Here is a 16,199-nt window from a genome sequence, read left to right on the forward strand (position 1 = left end):
AATAGATCAGTTAGTGTAAAGTGTATATAACTCAAAATTCTGAACCTTCCTTAAATTGTTGTACATGTTCAATATTATCATCTGCAACTTCAGGGAAAGACATTTAAACTATTAGCTTTAAGAACTAAATGCAAGAAAACCAGGAAATTCTAAGTTGAAAGTATAGAAGTGCACTTTTAAAGTCACCTAAACAAATTTACTTCTATTCTCTCTTCCTGTCCCCACCCCCCCTTAGCTTGCATGCTAGAAATGTTTTGCTAAGGATATTGAACTGTAAGTCCAAATTCTGTGTATTTGCAGAATTTAATTAAAGACTCAAGAGGCTGGAGCTCGTGGTTTCAACTGATGCATCCTTGCTAAATCTCACAGCATCAGAACAATTTTACATTTTAAATGCTGGTTATTTGGCATATTGATTGCAATCGTGTAATTTTTCCTGAAGACTTTACTCTTGTCAGTATAGATTGAAACATCTGTATTATTTTGACACCTTTGTAAGGACAAAATGATGGCTATTTTGACACCTACTTATAGTTACTCTCACTACAGTTTAAATATCAGAGGGTATATTTAGTTGTTCCAGAAAATTAGGCATTATATACGAAACTGCATTGACAGGCACCCCAACAGATGTCCTGCTCAAGGGTTACAAAGGTACTTTAATTCTAAGTTTATGGTGGCACCGACTGCTATCGGTAATGCTGATTTATTTGGACACTGAAATAAACTATATCAGACTAGTCATTTTTTTTTCGGCAGCAAACAGAAGTGGAATAATCAAGTGGTCTCTGGACATATTAGCAAATTAGTATGACAGTTATGAGATGTGCAATGGAATCTTTGAATTTATGCTACTGATGAAGTAGGATATTTGGGCAAAAGGATTAGTGCAGCTTTAATACAAAGTCACAGAATCTGAAACCTCTGCAAGAGTCGGTATCATACATACTGTTATTTACTAATAGAGCATCACACTGCACCTAATTTACAAACTCAACATGAGTCTCTGCTTAAAAACTAAAAAATGGACAAGACTGGACAAACTAGGTCACCCCAAAATGGGAATGCAATAGGATTTTTTTTAAAGTGTTAATAGCTGACTTACTGGCACCACAAAATTTTTGTGAGGTACTTAAAAGAGGGTAAAGAGGTGGCTCAGTGAATCAAGATGGGAGGGTATTCCAGGGATTAGGATGGTCTGTAAGAAGGCAGAGGAGACAAACATGCACTAAGATTAGCATCAATGGGGGATGTAGAGAGAACAGGGTGACTCCGTAAACAAGATCAGAGACGACAGTATCATTTTTCCATTCATATCTTACCTTGACATACAGCTCATATCGTGCCTTCACTATTGGGTTATTCAAGATGCTGGTAGCAGTCAGTACACTCTCCCTTTTTATTTGTTCTCTGTAGGCCTATGAAATGGATTTAATTGCAACTATTACAAACCTGATCTATTTAAACAGTCATGTGATACAAATTTAATTCATGATATATTGGTTAGGGGCTGCTATATTAGCTACTGCTTTAGAGCTGTTGTTACACATTTCTTGTCAAGGCAGGAAACACTAACTCTTGGCATCAAAGGTCCAGCCTACACAATAAATGAAATCAGAGGAACTGGGTACAACACAGCTGTATTTGGATGTGGATGAGTGGACTGGCCCATGGCTTTAGCCTTGTTTAGGGACAGTTAAGCCCTCATCTACATTACAAACTGCAACCATGTAACTGGTTTCTCTGAATGTATTTAATGCACATTTAAACTTACATTGGTCGCTAATCATTTTCTGTAATTTATTATTATAATTATTAAAAATACACACAAACTCAGTAACTGTACAATGGAAAAGGTATGTCCAAACTACTGCAGATTTATATTGTTCTCCAAGCCCCACTCACCAGCTACCACCATTTTTCCAGTCATGTTCCTCTTTCAACCATTCACTTTACTAGATTAGTTAAATTAAAAATGCAGCATTTTAAGTTGCAATGGAAATTTTGTTTCTGTGGATCACTACTACTTCTCAACTGTTCTAATTCTTTCTATCTCAGACTTTTCCTTCTGATTAAAAAAGTGCTTAACAATGAGAAGGAACACCTTGGCTTTAAACAACAGCAAGGTGGCATGCATATGTCTATATAAAACCTGCAGAGGAATGATGACAGCAGCAACACCCAAAATATATGAATGTAGTCCTTGCATTAGGTATACATTAAAGTCTGCTATAGTTAGGAAAGGCCAATGAGCTATTAATGCAATATCACTATAAATAATTACCTAAATCAATGGTCTAAACTCCTATTTATAAATTTAAACAACTATTGTTCCAACAATTCCTTTCAGTTATCTCATGCATTCAACCAAGAACAGTACACCTGAATATTCAGTGCAGTAAGTTTTCTTACTAGTTTCAATTTCTAATAGAGGAATTTAATAGAGAAGTATGTCACCACTGATTTTCTTTTCATCCTTATTGGCTGCCTTAAGCACCTTATTATTAATGTATACACTGTTACTGGAAAGTTGAACCTTCATAAACCATTACTTTCACTAAAAAAACTAGCATATCAGAGTGTATACTTATTAGTCAGAATATAAATATAAATCTTACACTGAATCACAACTAAAAAACCCCGCAGCTACAGATCACAAACTCAGCCCTCTTGTCAAATAGACAACTTACGTTACTGCTCCTCATTAGATGCCCAGTATCAAAACATAAGATTCAAAAGTTAAAAAGGAAACCTGCGTTCTATTTTCTCTTCAGATTAGACTATACCTTCAGCAGTTCACAGAACAAGTAATTAAGAACTGAGCATTACACATTTCTAAAATACTAAATCTTACTTGTTTTCCCTTTGTGTGATCAGGAGATTTTAAGTGCTGTTGAACAGAACTGTGTAGTGCAGGAACATACACACTGCAAGCACTGCAGTGAACAGTCTCAACTTTCATCATGTGATCATCAGCAGTAACACCTAGCAAAGAAAACAAGGCATTACCACAATTATGAGGCTTTATTGTCTATATCAATCATACACAAGCAAACATTTACAAAGTTCAGTTCATGCTATTTAAATTTGCCAAAGTAAGACACAGTTGCATAATTGAAAGTCATAAAGATGCTCCTGGTCAAATAAATCAAACTCACTTTAATATTTCAAAGATCTGATTTATTTAAAAAACAAAAATACCAAAGACTCAGGTCTAGCACTCTTAAATGGAGCTGGTGGATGACAGTCTTTATGTTTAGAAATCGGAACCAAAAGCAGTCCTGACAAATCCTTTTTCTTACGCATTTTAACCACCTGCCCGGGGTCTTAAGTGGTCCTGAGCCCTTCACAATTGTGTGCGAAGGCTCATCTGACCTAGACAGAGTCAGGGAGAGGTCTCTTCTTTTAGAAGTAGACCTGGATGGGGATCTGTCCTTGTATCTATGAGAGTACCCCTCTTGTGCAAAGCCCTTGGGGATAATTCATGGGCTTAGCAGCTCTAGACTCCACTCTCAAGCTCATCCTCAGAGGATTGCTGCTCATCAGTTAAAGTCAATATACAGGGGAGTCTCCCTTGCCTAAATCCAAGTTAGATCTCATGGCCTTCTCCATGAGGTGTTTCCCCAAGCAGAACATCATGAGCATCACATATTCATGGGGGAAACAAATTCTAAACACTGCACTTTGCTGAGATATGCATCTTCCCCAGACAGCAGTGGCAGCACTGGTGCTAACTGCTCATGGAGAAGGAGCGAGGGCAAGATATCCAATTCTTGAACCCTGGGACACCAAAATGGGAAAAGCTAAGACAAACTAACTATATTATCACAAAACTTTAACTATGCTAAATATTAAAACTATTTACAATATATATTTACAAGCTGCTATGAAACAAGCTGGGGAAAACTGTGGACCCCGAGGATTCTGAGGGCAGGTCTTCACTAGCCGCCGGATCGGCGGGTAGGGATCGATCTATCAGGGATCAATTTATCACGTCTCATCTAGATGCAGATAAATCGATGCCCGAACACACTCCCTGTCAACTCTGGAACTCCAGCTCACGAGAGGCAGAAGCTGAGTCGACCAGGGAGCGGCAGCGGTCAACTCATCACTGTCCTCACGACCAGGTAAATCAACCTAAGATATGCCGACTTCAGCTACACTATTCACGTAGCTGAAGTTGCGTATCTTAGGATGACCCCCCCAGTGTAGACTAAGGCTGAGTCAGGTGATGTAGCAGTAAGATTGAACAGGAGAGACGTCAGCCTGCACTGACTCTTATGCTTTTGGTCTGCAGCACAAGGATATCAACTTTGCATGCGAAGGCCACCAGACAATGCTTACTAAGAATTTCTGGACTCGGGTACACGGCATGCATAGGTACCCATGTGTGGAATACACATAGGGACCAGCACTCAAAGAAGGACCTAATTTTATTTAGGGTACTTAGATATTTTTAAAGTTAAAAAAATAAAAAAAAATAAAAAAAAAAAAGAATTTTCCATAGGATTGATCCTATTATAGTAGCTGTATGAATTGCCACTCTGCACTACATAAGGATATATGACTTCCCCCTCCCCTCGCCCAAACAGGAAAAGTTGCAGGACTCAAATTCTACTTAAAAACTTACAATATTTGCATTCAAGGTTTTCTGTTAACAAGCTGACATGAAAAGGTTTTCCTATACACACACACACACACACACACACACACACACACACACACACACACACACACACACACACACACACACACACACACACACACAAAAAGAATTTAAGGGGGTGACACTTTAGAACTGCTGTAAATAGTTTAATTTAAACTATTGTAAATGTTTTATAGTACACTGTAATTTATACCGCATTTAGCAGATAGGACATCCACTGGACCAAAGGTCTAAGGGCTTGCCTACACATGAAGCATGTGGATTTTTGATCCAGTGGATGTCTTAACTGATAAGTGCTGTGCTAATTAAGACAAGACAAAGATCAAGGCTAAGATCCTGGCCACTATATGCTCTACAAAAGGGCCAGAGTAGCATGAAGGAGGATTCTTCTTAGTGTGCACACTGTGGAAAATAGCCACAACGCTGCCTCCGGAAGACCTCTTGTAAGACCTAGCATAGAAGCTCCACCTGGACTGAGAGGGGTGTTGGGGCAGGACTGCTTATACAGTACCGCAGCTCATAAGGTAAGGAGGTAACTGTAATTCAGAACAGTCTCTAGGGCTAAGTTACACCAAGGGCTTCTCTAGCCCCTAGGACAGCCCCAGAATGGCTACAACAGTGGCTTAGAAGTCATTTTAGCCCTAACACCTCCCCAAGTTGCGAGTTTAGTGCTGCACTTCTTAAAGGCCCAGAACAGAATCTCATCCCAAAAGAGGAAGGGGGTGAAATAAATGATTATGTAACGTGACTCAAAATCTTAGTAAAAGTACCTAATTTTGGAAGGTTTTGAGATCTTTAACACTACAGATGCATGGGAGACCAAAATTATAGAACTAAAAGGAGGAGACTTTGGAGTAAACAGCTTTTAAAGGGAGTTCAGCAGATTTTATAAAGTGCACTGGAATTGATTTTAATCCGAACATCAGATCAGCATGTTCAAATGAGAATAAAATTAAATTAAAAGAAAAGAAAAAAGACCTGGGTATTCCCAAAACATGTGCTTTCATATGGAGTCTGTTACTTGCCTTCCATTACATCTTTTTCAACAACTTGGACATTTTCAGTTTGGTTGTTGGTCTGCTGTTTGCGCATAGCTGTCTTTTTGAATTTATTCACCATACACTCCTAGAATGCAGGAAACACAACATCAATTTTAAATGACTGACATATTTTATAACCTACACAACACCCCAAATCAGAAACGTTCTAAATTTTGAAAGTTACCCAGCTCTTTCTACTCTTGATTATTAGATGTGTATATACCAACTATTATTAGTTCCACGGGAATGTTCTGGCATAGTGACTAACAAAGACATTCAAAATTATTAGCTTCAATAATGGCTTATTTTGTTACCTAGCTGTGAAGCAATGCTACTTGTCAAAAATTCTGAACTTGCCTTTCTGTTCAGTAGTGTTTACTGTGGACAATCCTTTTCCTAAGTGAAATGATCTAATGAAAAATTAAATACATGTTTTGAAGATAATAAATGGTACAATTTAATTTAAACTCCAATATGCTAGTGATCTACAAATCAAGATAATTTAGATGTATTCAAGTTGGTAAGGTCTGACAAAATTCATCCAAGGGCATTCAGTCTCAGAACTATTAACAATTATCTTCAAGAAATCATAGAGGACAGAGCCCTTTCCCATTATCTCCCCTGCTCCTTCCCCATCCCACCACCACTGCTTCTCCTGCTCCCTTCCCCTCCACCCATCAGAACCTTTCCCTGCCCCTCCGCCATCACCTCTCCCCACTGCCTCCTTTCTTTCACCATGGGAAATGGCTTTGGCAATGCAGAGGCAGCTGACACTACACTACTAAAACTTGAAGTGTCGACATGGGAGGCACAGCAGAGGCATGTAGAGAGCCATGTAGGGTATATACCCTAGGGGTTCAGGGCACTTACTCTTTTCTACCTAAGCCAGGCCTCACTGTATACACTGTATTTTTCCTGGTGCTAGCTTTGCATGCTGTGACTGAACTCTACATACCACTGTCAGTGCACATATAAAGAGGACCACAATTAATTGTTCTCCATGTCCACTGAAGGTAGGACAAGAAGTAATGTGCTTACTCTAAAGCAAGCAGAGAGATTTAGGTCAGATTTTAAGAAAAATGTTCTAACTGTAAGGGTAGTTAAATTCTGGAATATCCTTAGGTTGTAGAAGAGTCACTGGAGGCTTTCAAGAAAAGGCTGGACTAACACCTGTCAGGGATGATCTGGGTTTACTTGGTCATGTCTCAGCACAGGAGGCTGTACTAGATGATCTCTTGGGGTCCATTCCAGCCCTACATTTCCATGATTCTATGAACATAATGACTTACGTGCAGAAACTCCATCACTACTTTGTCAAATTTGGTTTGCTTCTGAATATGATCCAAAGTTTCCTGGTGAGCAGCACTTTCCAAATGAGCTTCAATGTCTTTCTCTTCAAAGGTTCGAAATTTACAAAATGAGCAAGTGAATGCCATTCTAGCAGGAAAAACGTATGTTAAAGATGTTACTGTTCAGTAAGTTTGTGTGGGTTTTTTTAAGTCAGTGTTTTTCAAGAATTACCTACATGGCTTATGTGGGGACATAAATCCAGTTAAATCCAGTCACCTGTGACAAGTAGGAAAGTTTTCCCTAGTTAAGTGTAGAAAATTAAGCCAAATTTTTCTATAATTTTTATTAATGACATTTACATAAGAGAAAGCTAAATTTGCAGTGCTATGGTTCTGAAGGTAAGGGCCAAAAGTGAGCTGAATGCAAACCCAGCCAGTGATGTCTATTTGAATTTTCAAACAGGCATGTACTGAACTGTTACTCAACATTTTGTTAACTGTAGAATGAAATAGGTTGGTTAATTTTATTGCTGATATTCAAAAATTCTGTTAGTGTTTAGCAATAGCAAAACTATCAGGTGTGTCAATCTCATATTGGTGGGGAAAGGTACAAACAGCAGGGACAGAAAAGAGGACCAAAAAAAATGGAGACAGTTTGAGGAACAGATATAGCCCAAGAGCTTTTCTTTCCTTCCAGCCATATAATACATAATCCTATATAATCACAAGACTACCCAAAAAAAAAACAAAAAAACCAAACCTACTTCAGAATAAGATCACATCAGGGAGATCTCAATTTATTTTTACTACAAACCTGAAATCTTACATCAAAATTCCCCTTGCACTCTGGAGAGTTTGAGATCCCGGTATAATCTTAATGAATCCATTTTCCTGGGGCACAGTTTAGTGGAATATATTTGAAACTGAATACTCCCCTTATTTACTAAAGTATTTCATTTTTGTGTGAAAAACAGGCCTCCTAGATAATTCAGCACTTTTGTAATGCTTAAAATGGAGACAAATGAAACACAGAATAAGATCAATTCCTATCCCGAGGAGCTTAAGAAGGATAGCAGGAATACCCTTTCAGCATGTAGATTCATCTAATTGTGCTAGAAACATATTGCGTAGTACTGGAAGATGGTACTACTGTAAAAGATGATTATTTGAACATCTCATGAGCATAGTGGTGTGCAATAATATACTTTCAGAAAAATTAATGCTACTATATCTCCAAAATGTTTCAAGTACTCTAACTGAGCAATCTCCTCTCCTCCAAGAGAGATTGTTCTTTTAAAAACACTGTTGTATACCTAGCACCCTTTGATGTATTCCTCTACACAAAGCACCCAGCAAAAGGGCAGGGATGGGCAACCTTTGGCACGCAGTCCATCAGGGTAAACCCCTGGCAGGCCGGGACGGTTTACCTGCAGCATCCACAGGTTTGACCAATTGCAGCTCCCACTGGCCGTGGTTCACGGCTCCAGGTCAATGGGGACTGCGGGAAGCAGCGGCCAGCATATTCCTCGGCCTGCGCCGCCTCCGACAGCCCCCTTTGGCCTCGGATGGCGAACTGCCGCCAGTGGGAGCTGCGATCGGCCAAACCTGCGGACGCTGAAGGTAAACAAACCATCCCGGCCGTGTGCCAAAGGCTGCCGATCCCTGTACTGGGAATGATGATATATGTTAAATAGAAAACACCAACAGCACAAACCTGTATCCATCACCATATTTTTCACTGTTTTTCTCTCTTCTACGCCTCTGTTTCTCTCTTCTTGCCTCAATTCGGCGTTTTTCCTCCTCTTCACTTTTGACCTCTGGTTTGGTACCTTAACATACAGTGAATTGAGTTAAACACTTTTTATCTCCAAAATCCAGAGAGTAGAAAGTGGAATGCTTGACCTCCCCTACCTCTTTAACAACCATCTTTTCTAGTCCCAAAATATGAAATAAATTCAAGTCATAGTGATTCAATGGCATAAGTTTGGGGTATTTTTAAAATAAAAAAAAAAATCAGTAAACATTAATATGCAAGTTTAGCGGTTAAGGGCCTGAATTAAACTCTCAAAGTGAGGAAATTCAGAGTTAAAGCCAACCCAACCCCATTTTGCCTAGATACTAAAGGCATTTGCAAGCAAGTGACCATGAGGGACACTGGAAAATTGCAATTATTCAAATACCCCACAATTTTAGTGTTTTATGGCAAAATTTGCTGTTGCATAAAACAATTTATCATCAAAAAGAAATCAGTCTCTAGCCACCTCTTTTGCTGTGAAGATAGCTTATACAATGAAAACAAATACAAAGATGATCTACAAGGAAAAAACACAACTGTTAATGTCTCTTTTTGATTATTTATGATGTATAGGCACTGAATATCAATTTTTAAATCTTCCACCCCTCACTTTTGGCTTATAGCTTAAAGATAAATAATATATCTTCCTGGTTTTTGCTAGAGGACGAGAGTAGTGGAGGATGAATTTTCTTAGCAGGGATAGTAGAATCTTAAGCAAAGAAATTCTGTAAAGTGTTTCTCAGGCATTTGAGTAAGAATATGTTGCCAAGTAACTTAAGTTTTTAAATATCTGACTAAAAGTCCCTCCCTTTCTTAACTGCTCAGTTTTCAGTCTTTTACCAATCACAATAGTTCTATATTTCTACTCTAGGATTCTATGAACAACATATGTTTAAAAAAAAAAAATCAGTCAGGCACCGTTCACAAGAAGTAAGAAGGTATAATTTGTTTTTCTTTTTGCAGGTCAACTTTAAAGAAAGGTCATTTCCCCTAAAACGTGTGTCCAGCCGAACAATAGCAGAAAATGTGTACACATGCCCATGACAAACTCATCTCAGTGAAGAAAATTTCAAAAAGCTAGCCGGGACCAGAAGCAGTATTAAGTGTTCAAAACATTCATAATTACTTTAGAAGAGCTGTGCTTCCCTATTGGCCTCCAAAGACATTTTGTATTTTATTTTGTGGAATAGGCTCTTCAGCTTCCATGTAGGACCTGAACACTACTCCGCTCCAACAGGAAAGAGAATATCCCCCACCTGTATCATTCTTTTTACATTTCCCAATAAAGCGCTCCAGGGTTAAAATTTTCAATGCGACACCTTACCTTCAACCCAGAAGATGGGCAAAGAATTTCTTGTTTAACTGCTGCATAAATCATCTGGTATGGAGTTTTATGGAGTGAAATGGCCTGAGCATCTTACCCTCAAGATCAGTAGATACCTTTAAAATGCCCAGGCTCTCCAGGCCAGGGGAATGGAAGCCTGAGTCCAGATATAAACTTTAGTCTCCCACTTTCCTGCATGACATTGCATTAATTTAAAGAGCTGCATAAATTTTCACATGCATTTGCTAAAGTGGCATTATTGATGGATCCAGAGATTTGCAATGTTTCATACAGGACTCATTGGAAAAGCACACCTGCAAAATAGTAACTAGCAGTTCATTCTGTACAATTTACTATTTAAAGTAAATGATTTGCAGTATTATGCAATTATTGAGTGAAAGTCTCAGAAACGGTTCTGCAGATTTCAGTTGGTCTTGTAAGCAGGGTAACCACACAAACAAAAAGGTGTGTTATAGTTTAATGGAAAGTCCATTACACAGTATGAAAAGTATGCCCACGGCATTCCAAGAAAACAAACTTTGTACAATTTGCAGCTATTTTTCAGCATTCCTTGTTATCAGACAAACCATATATACAATAGCAAGGCATATCAGAAAAGGGGATTTACGACAAAGTTTCAGCCTCAAAATTACTCAGACTCATAGACTTTAAGGTCAGAAGGGACCATTATGATCATCTAGTCTGACCTCCTGCGCAATGCAGGCCACAGAATCTCACCCATCCACTTCTCTAACAAACCCCTAACCTATGTCTGAGTTACTGAAGTCCTCAAACTGTGGTTTGAAGACCTCAAGCTGCAGAGAATCCTCCAGCAAGTGACCCAGGCTCCATTCTGCAGAGGAAGGCAAAAAACCTCCAGGGCCTCTGCCAATCTGCCCTGGAGGAAAATTCCTTCCCGACCCCAAATATGGCGATCAGTTAAACCCCGAGCAAGTGGGCAAGACTCACCAGCCGGCACCCAGGAAAGAATTATCTGTAGTAACTCAGATCCCAACCCATCTAACATCCCATCACAGACCACTGGGCATACATACCTGCTAATAATCAAAGAACAATTGCTAAATTAATTGCCAAAATTAGGCTATCCCATCATACCATCCCCTCCATAAACTTATCAAGCTTAGTCTTAAAGCCAGATATGTCTTTTGCCCCCACTACTCCCCTTGGAAGGCTGTTCCAGAACTTCACTCCTCTAATGGTTAGAAACCTTCGTCTAATTTCAAGTCTAAACTTCCTAGTGCCCAGTTTATATCCATTTGTTCTTGTGTCCACATTGGTACTAAGCTTAAATAATTTCTCTCCCTCCCTGATATTAATCCCTCTGACATATTTATAAAGAGCAAGCATATCCCACCTCAACCTTCTTTTGGTTAGGCTAAACAAGCCAAGCTCTTGCAGTCTCCTTTCGTAAGGCAGGCTTTCCATTCCTCAGATCATCCTAGTAGCCCTTCTCTGTACCTGTTCCAGTTTGAATTCATCCTTCTTAAATATGGGAGACCAGAACTGCACACAGTATTCCAGATGAGGCCTCACCAGTGCCTTGTACAACGGTACTAACACCTCCTTATCTTTGCTGGAAATACCTCGCCTGATGCATCCTAAAACTGCATTAGCTTTTTTAACAGCCATATCACATTGGCGGCTCATAGTCATCCTGTGGTCAACGAATACTCTGAGGTCCTCCTCCTCCTCTATTACTTCCAACTGATGCGTCCCCAATTTATAACTAAAATTCTTGCTATTAATCCCTAAATGCATGACCTTGCACTTTCCACTATTAAATTTCATCCTATTACTATTACTCCAGTTTACAAGGTCATCCAGATCTTCCTGTATGATATCCCGGTCCTTCTCTGTGTTAGCAATACCTCCCAGCTTTGTGTCATCCGCAAACTTTATTAGCACATTCCCGCTTTTTGTGCCAAGGTCAGTAATAAAAAGGTTAAATAAGATTGGTCCCAAAACAGATCCCTGAGGAACTCCACTAGTAACCTCCTTCCAGCCTGACAGTTCCTTTAATATTCTTGGATGAAGATTTTCTTGGTCCTCCAATTTTCTCCCATTAAGCTGTTCAAGTTTGGCTTCTACCTCAGATATCGTAATATAGTAATATCTACCTCCATATCCTCATTCCCATTTGTCATCCTGCCATTATCCCTAAGCTCCTCGTTAGCCTTATTAAAGACTGAGGCAAAGTATTTATTCAGATATTGGGCCATGCCTAGATTATCCTTAACCTCCATTCCCTTCTCAGTGTTTAGCGGTCCCACTTCTTCTTTCTTTGTTTTCTTCTTATTTATATGGCTATAGAACCTTTTACTATTGGTTTCAATTCCCTTTGCAAGGTCCAACTCTACATGACTTTTAGTCTTTCTCACTTCATCCCTACATGTTCTGACCTCAATAAGGTAGCTTTCCTTGCTAATCCCGCCCATCTTCCACTCCTTGTAGGCTTTCTGCTTTTTCTTAATCACCTCTCTGAGATGCTTGCTCATCCAGCTCGGTCTACAACTCCTGCCTATGATTTTCTCCCCCTTTCTTGGGATGCAGGCTTCTGATAGCTTCTGCAACTTTGACATGAAGTAATTCCAGGCCTTCTCCACCTTTAGAGCCACAAGTTCTTCAGTCCAATCCACTTCCCTAACTAATTTCCTTAATTCTTTAAAGTTAGTCCTTTTGAAATCAAGAACCCTAGCCCCAGATCTATTTTTGTTTATCCTTCCATCTAGTTTGAACTGAATTAGCTCATGATCGCTCGAACCAAGGTTGTCCCTTACAATCATTTCTTCTATGAGGTCCTCACTACTCACCAAAACCAAATCTAAAATGGCGTCCCCTCTTGTTGGTTCTTCAACTACTTGGTGAAGAAATCCATCAGCTATCACATCCAGAAAAATCTGAGCCCTATTATTGTTACTAGCACTTGTCCTCCAGTCTATATCTGGGAAGTTAAAGTCTCCCATGATCACACAATTCCCAAAAGTGTTTACGTCATTAAAAACATTGAAGAGGTCTCTATCCATATCCAAATCAGATCCCGGCGGTCTGTAGCACACCCCAAGCACTATCTCAGGGGAGGCTCTAGTAGCTTTCTTCCCCAATGTGATTTCTGACCAGACACACACTGTCTTCTCCATTCCATCCCTTATTTCTTTACAGTCTACCTCATCATTGATATACAATGCTACTCCACTACCTTTGCCTTTATTTCTGTCTTTCATAAACAGCACATAGCCTTCAATACCTGTACTCCAGTCATGACTACTATTCCACCATGTTTCTGTTATCCCTATAATATCCAGTTTCACTTCCTGCACCAGAAGCTCTAGTTCCTCCATTTTGTTACCTAGGCTTCTCGCATTAGTGTACAGACATCTTAATTTTTGCCGTTTGGCTTCACTGATATTCTTTACCCGGTTAGGCACAGACATTCTACCACCAGTATCACCTATTAGACTGGTATCTACATTAGCCTTCCTCCTTATATCCATTCTTCTGCCCATGGCTGTATCCTCTCTCAATTTGTTTTCTTACCTCTCAATGTTAAATTCTGGCGTGGAGATTACCTGGACATCTCCCAACATCTCCCCCAAATTCCTAGTTTAAAGCTCTCTTAATCAGTTGGGCGAGCCTCCATCCTAGAAGTCTATTTCCCTCCTTACTCAGGTGAAGTCCATCCCGAGAGAACAGCCCTCTGTCCATGAATGCTTCCCAGTGGCCGTACATCCCAAAGCCCTCCTTACAGCACCACTGCCTGAGCCATCTGTTGATAGCCTTAATCTTGTCACACCTTTGTCGCCCTTCTCTAGGAACAGGCAGAATCCCACTGAAGATCACCTGAGCCTCGATTTCCTTAAGCGTCTTCCCCAGTATGGCATAGTCTCCCTTGATACGTTCCAGCGAGAATCTAGCCGTATCATTCATTCCCACATGAAGGGCAATCAACAGATTCTTTCCCGCTCCCATTAGGATCCTTTTCAGCCTCAGGTCCACATCCCATATCTTAGCACCCAGCAGACAGCACACCCTTCTGTTCTCCGGATCAGCTGTAGTTACAGGCCTGTCTATTCTTCTCAATAAGGAGTCCCCAATCACGTAGACTTGCCTTTTCCTGGTGACAGTGTGATTCTCTGGTCTATCCTCTGCTCCCCCTGGCTGCAGGTCCTCTCGATTCCTATTCACCCTTGCAATCCTCCGCAACCCATCCCGTATCCTCCTGGGGCTCATATTTGGTGTTGTCTCCATTGACTCTTCCCCTCTTCCTGTAGGACTAGCTGCTCTTCTCTTCTTCCTTGCCCTCTCATCTTCAGTGACACCTGCTGTGCCCCTTCTTCATTTTCCAACTCAGCAAACCTGTTCCTGAACTCTATTTCTCCTTCACTGGCCTGTCTTTTCTTCTGCCTGGTTCTCTTAGTCACATGCTTCCACCGTCCACTTTCCTCACCGAGCAGTCTCCCCTCAGAATTCTTTGGTCCTGTTCCATCTGCAAGTCTGAGCTTTTCCCTTCAGCCTCCTCATGTCTTCGCTCCATCATGTACTCAAACCCCCTTCTAAACTCAACCAGTTTCCACCTGCATCTCCAGTCCTCGGATCTTTTCTTCAATCAGCTCTATCAGGCAGCACTTCATGCAGACGAAACTCTTTTCAGGTACCCCCCCTCCAGGATCATGTACATGCCGCAGCTTTCACATCCAGTCAGCCTCACTGTATTTTTCACTGCTGCCTCTGTATCGGTCACAGCCTTCCCACCTAAAACCTGTTAGTTCAAGAAACACAAGCCAAAACAAACCCCCAACAGGCACCAGAACACTGGCAGACCACCACCCACTCCCTTCACTAGCCTGTCAGTTCCTCTGCTTAGGTTTCTAAGTCTCCCCCACAACCTCTCCCTGTAAACTCCCACTGAATCTCCCCTGTTTAGAGCTCTGTTTGCTGGCTGCTGTGCTGCTGCAGCTGTCTATGCCGCTGTCTGACTAGATGGCTACCTTTACAGGACTCCCTAAGCAGGGAAGCCCAGCTCCCTAATCAGGGCTCAGCTTCTCCCCCAGCAGACTGCCCCTACCAGCCTCCACACATACAAACTGCAAAATACACGACACAAAATACAAAAACCTGCTTCTTTGTGTTCGAAAATATTGTGGTTAACATATAAGCTGAAATTCATTTAACAGAAATCAATTATTTACCTGTTTCAGTAATAAGATTATATCAATACAGTGGACATAAATATTTTTATAAGAGCAACTCTCAGTTAACTAATCCATTATTTTTATAATCAACTTACCTAAGATTCAATGCAACATTCAATAAGTACAAATATAAGGATAACCTACTGGTAAGACAAATAACGTGTAAGTGACCACTAAGTCTAAGGTACCAAAAGAATCAAAATAAGCATAACATACAAACACGATCAAAACATAATGAGGTGACAAGCATATAAACACCAAAAATCGTGAATATTTTCCAGTTAGACAATCACGCTCACTAACAAGGAACATAAGAAGACTGTTATGGTGGATATCACAGTTCCCTCTGAGACCAGGACCCCGGCCCTCTGAGACGCCCAAGCTCAAAACGTGGCAAAATATACCCCTCTGGCTGATGCTCGGGAGCTAGGGGTACGAGGTTCAAACACATGCTCTGATCGTCGGAGTCTTGAGCGCATGGGACCCCAGTAATGAGCAAGTGTTGCAAGAATACGGAATCAGTCAGCGCTACGCTCGGATGATGTGGCAACTTATGGTGCTGGATTCCATCGGGTGGTCAAGGGACATCTATTTAGAACATATCACCAGACATCGGCAACATAAGGAGAGATGGGCTGGAGTGTTGCTGAGAAGTGAAGTCAGGAAAGTAATTGAAATACTTCTCTGATATATTGTACTTACTGAGGGACAACCTATCCTAAATTCTCAATTATTGAGGAACAATCTACACTCACTGCTATATTTGCTTCCCACAAGCTACTCTTAGTATAACTTTTTATGAGTGATGTACCTGAATATTTGGATGCTAGTATTTTAACTGTACTGTTAAATGTATTAACTTTAATTTGGGATAC

At 40.3% G+C, this 16,199-nt stretch overlaps 1 protein-coding gene across 2 annotated transcripts in view; it reads right to left on the minus strand.

The window, feature by feature from the left end:
* Window positions 1-16,199, minus strand: part of ZNF326 (zinc finger protein 326) — a 44,117-nt gene that overhangs the window by 10,722 nt on the left and 17,196 nt on the right. For both annotated transcript variants that reach the window (XM_030571711.1, XM_030571712.1), the window contains 5 exons: window positions 8,710-8,824; window positions 6,996-7,143; window positions 5,692-5,791; window positions 2,855-2,985; window positions 1,323-1,418 (listed from right to left, as the gene is read on the minus strand). In XM_030571711.1, coding sequence (XP_030427571.1) covers window positions 1,323-1,418; window positions 2,855-2,985; window positions 5,692-5,791; window positions 6,996-7,143; window positions 8,710-8,824 — 590 coding nt within the window. The remainder of the gene's footprint in view (window positions 1-1,322; window positions 1,419-2,854; window positions 2,986-5,691; window positions 5,792-6,995; window positions 7,144-8,709; window positions 8,825-16,199) is intronic.

Source organism: Gopherus evgoodei, chromosome 8, assembly GCF_007399415.2.
Source record: "Gopherus evgoodei ecotype Sinaloan lineage chromosome 8, rGopEvg1_v1.p, whole genome shotgun sequence".
Classification (NCBI taxonomy): Eukaryota; Metazoa; Chordata; order Testudines; family Testudinidae; genus Gopherus; species Gopherus evgoodei.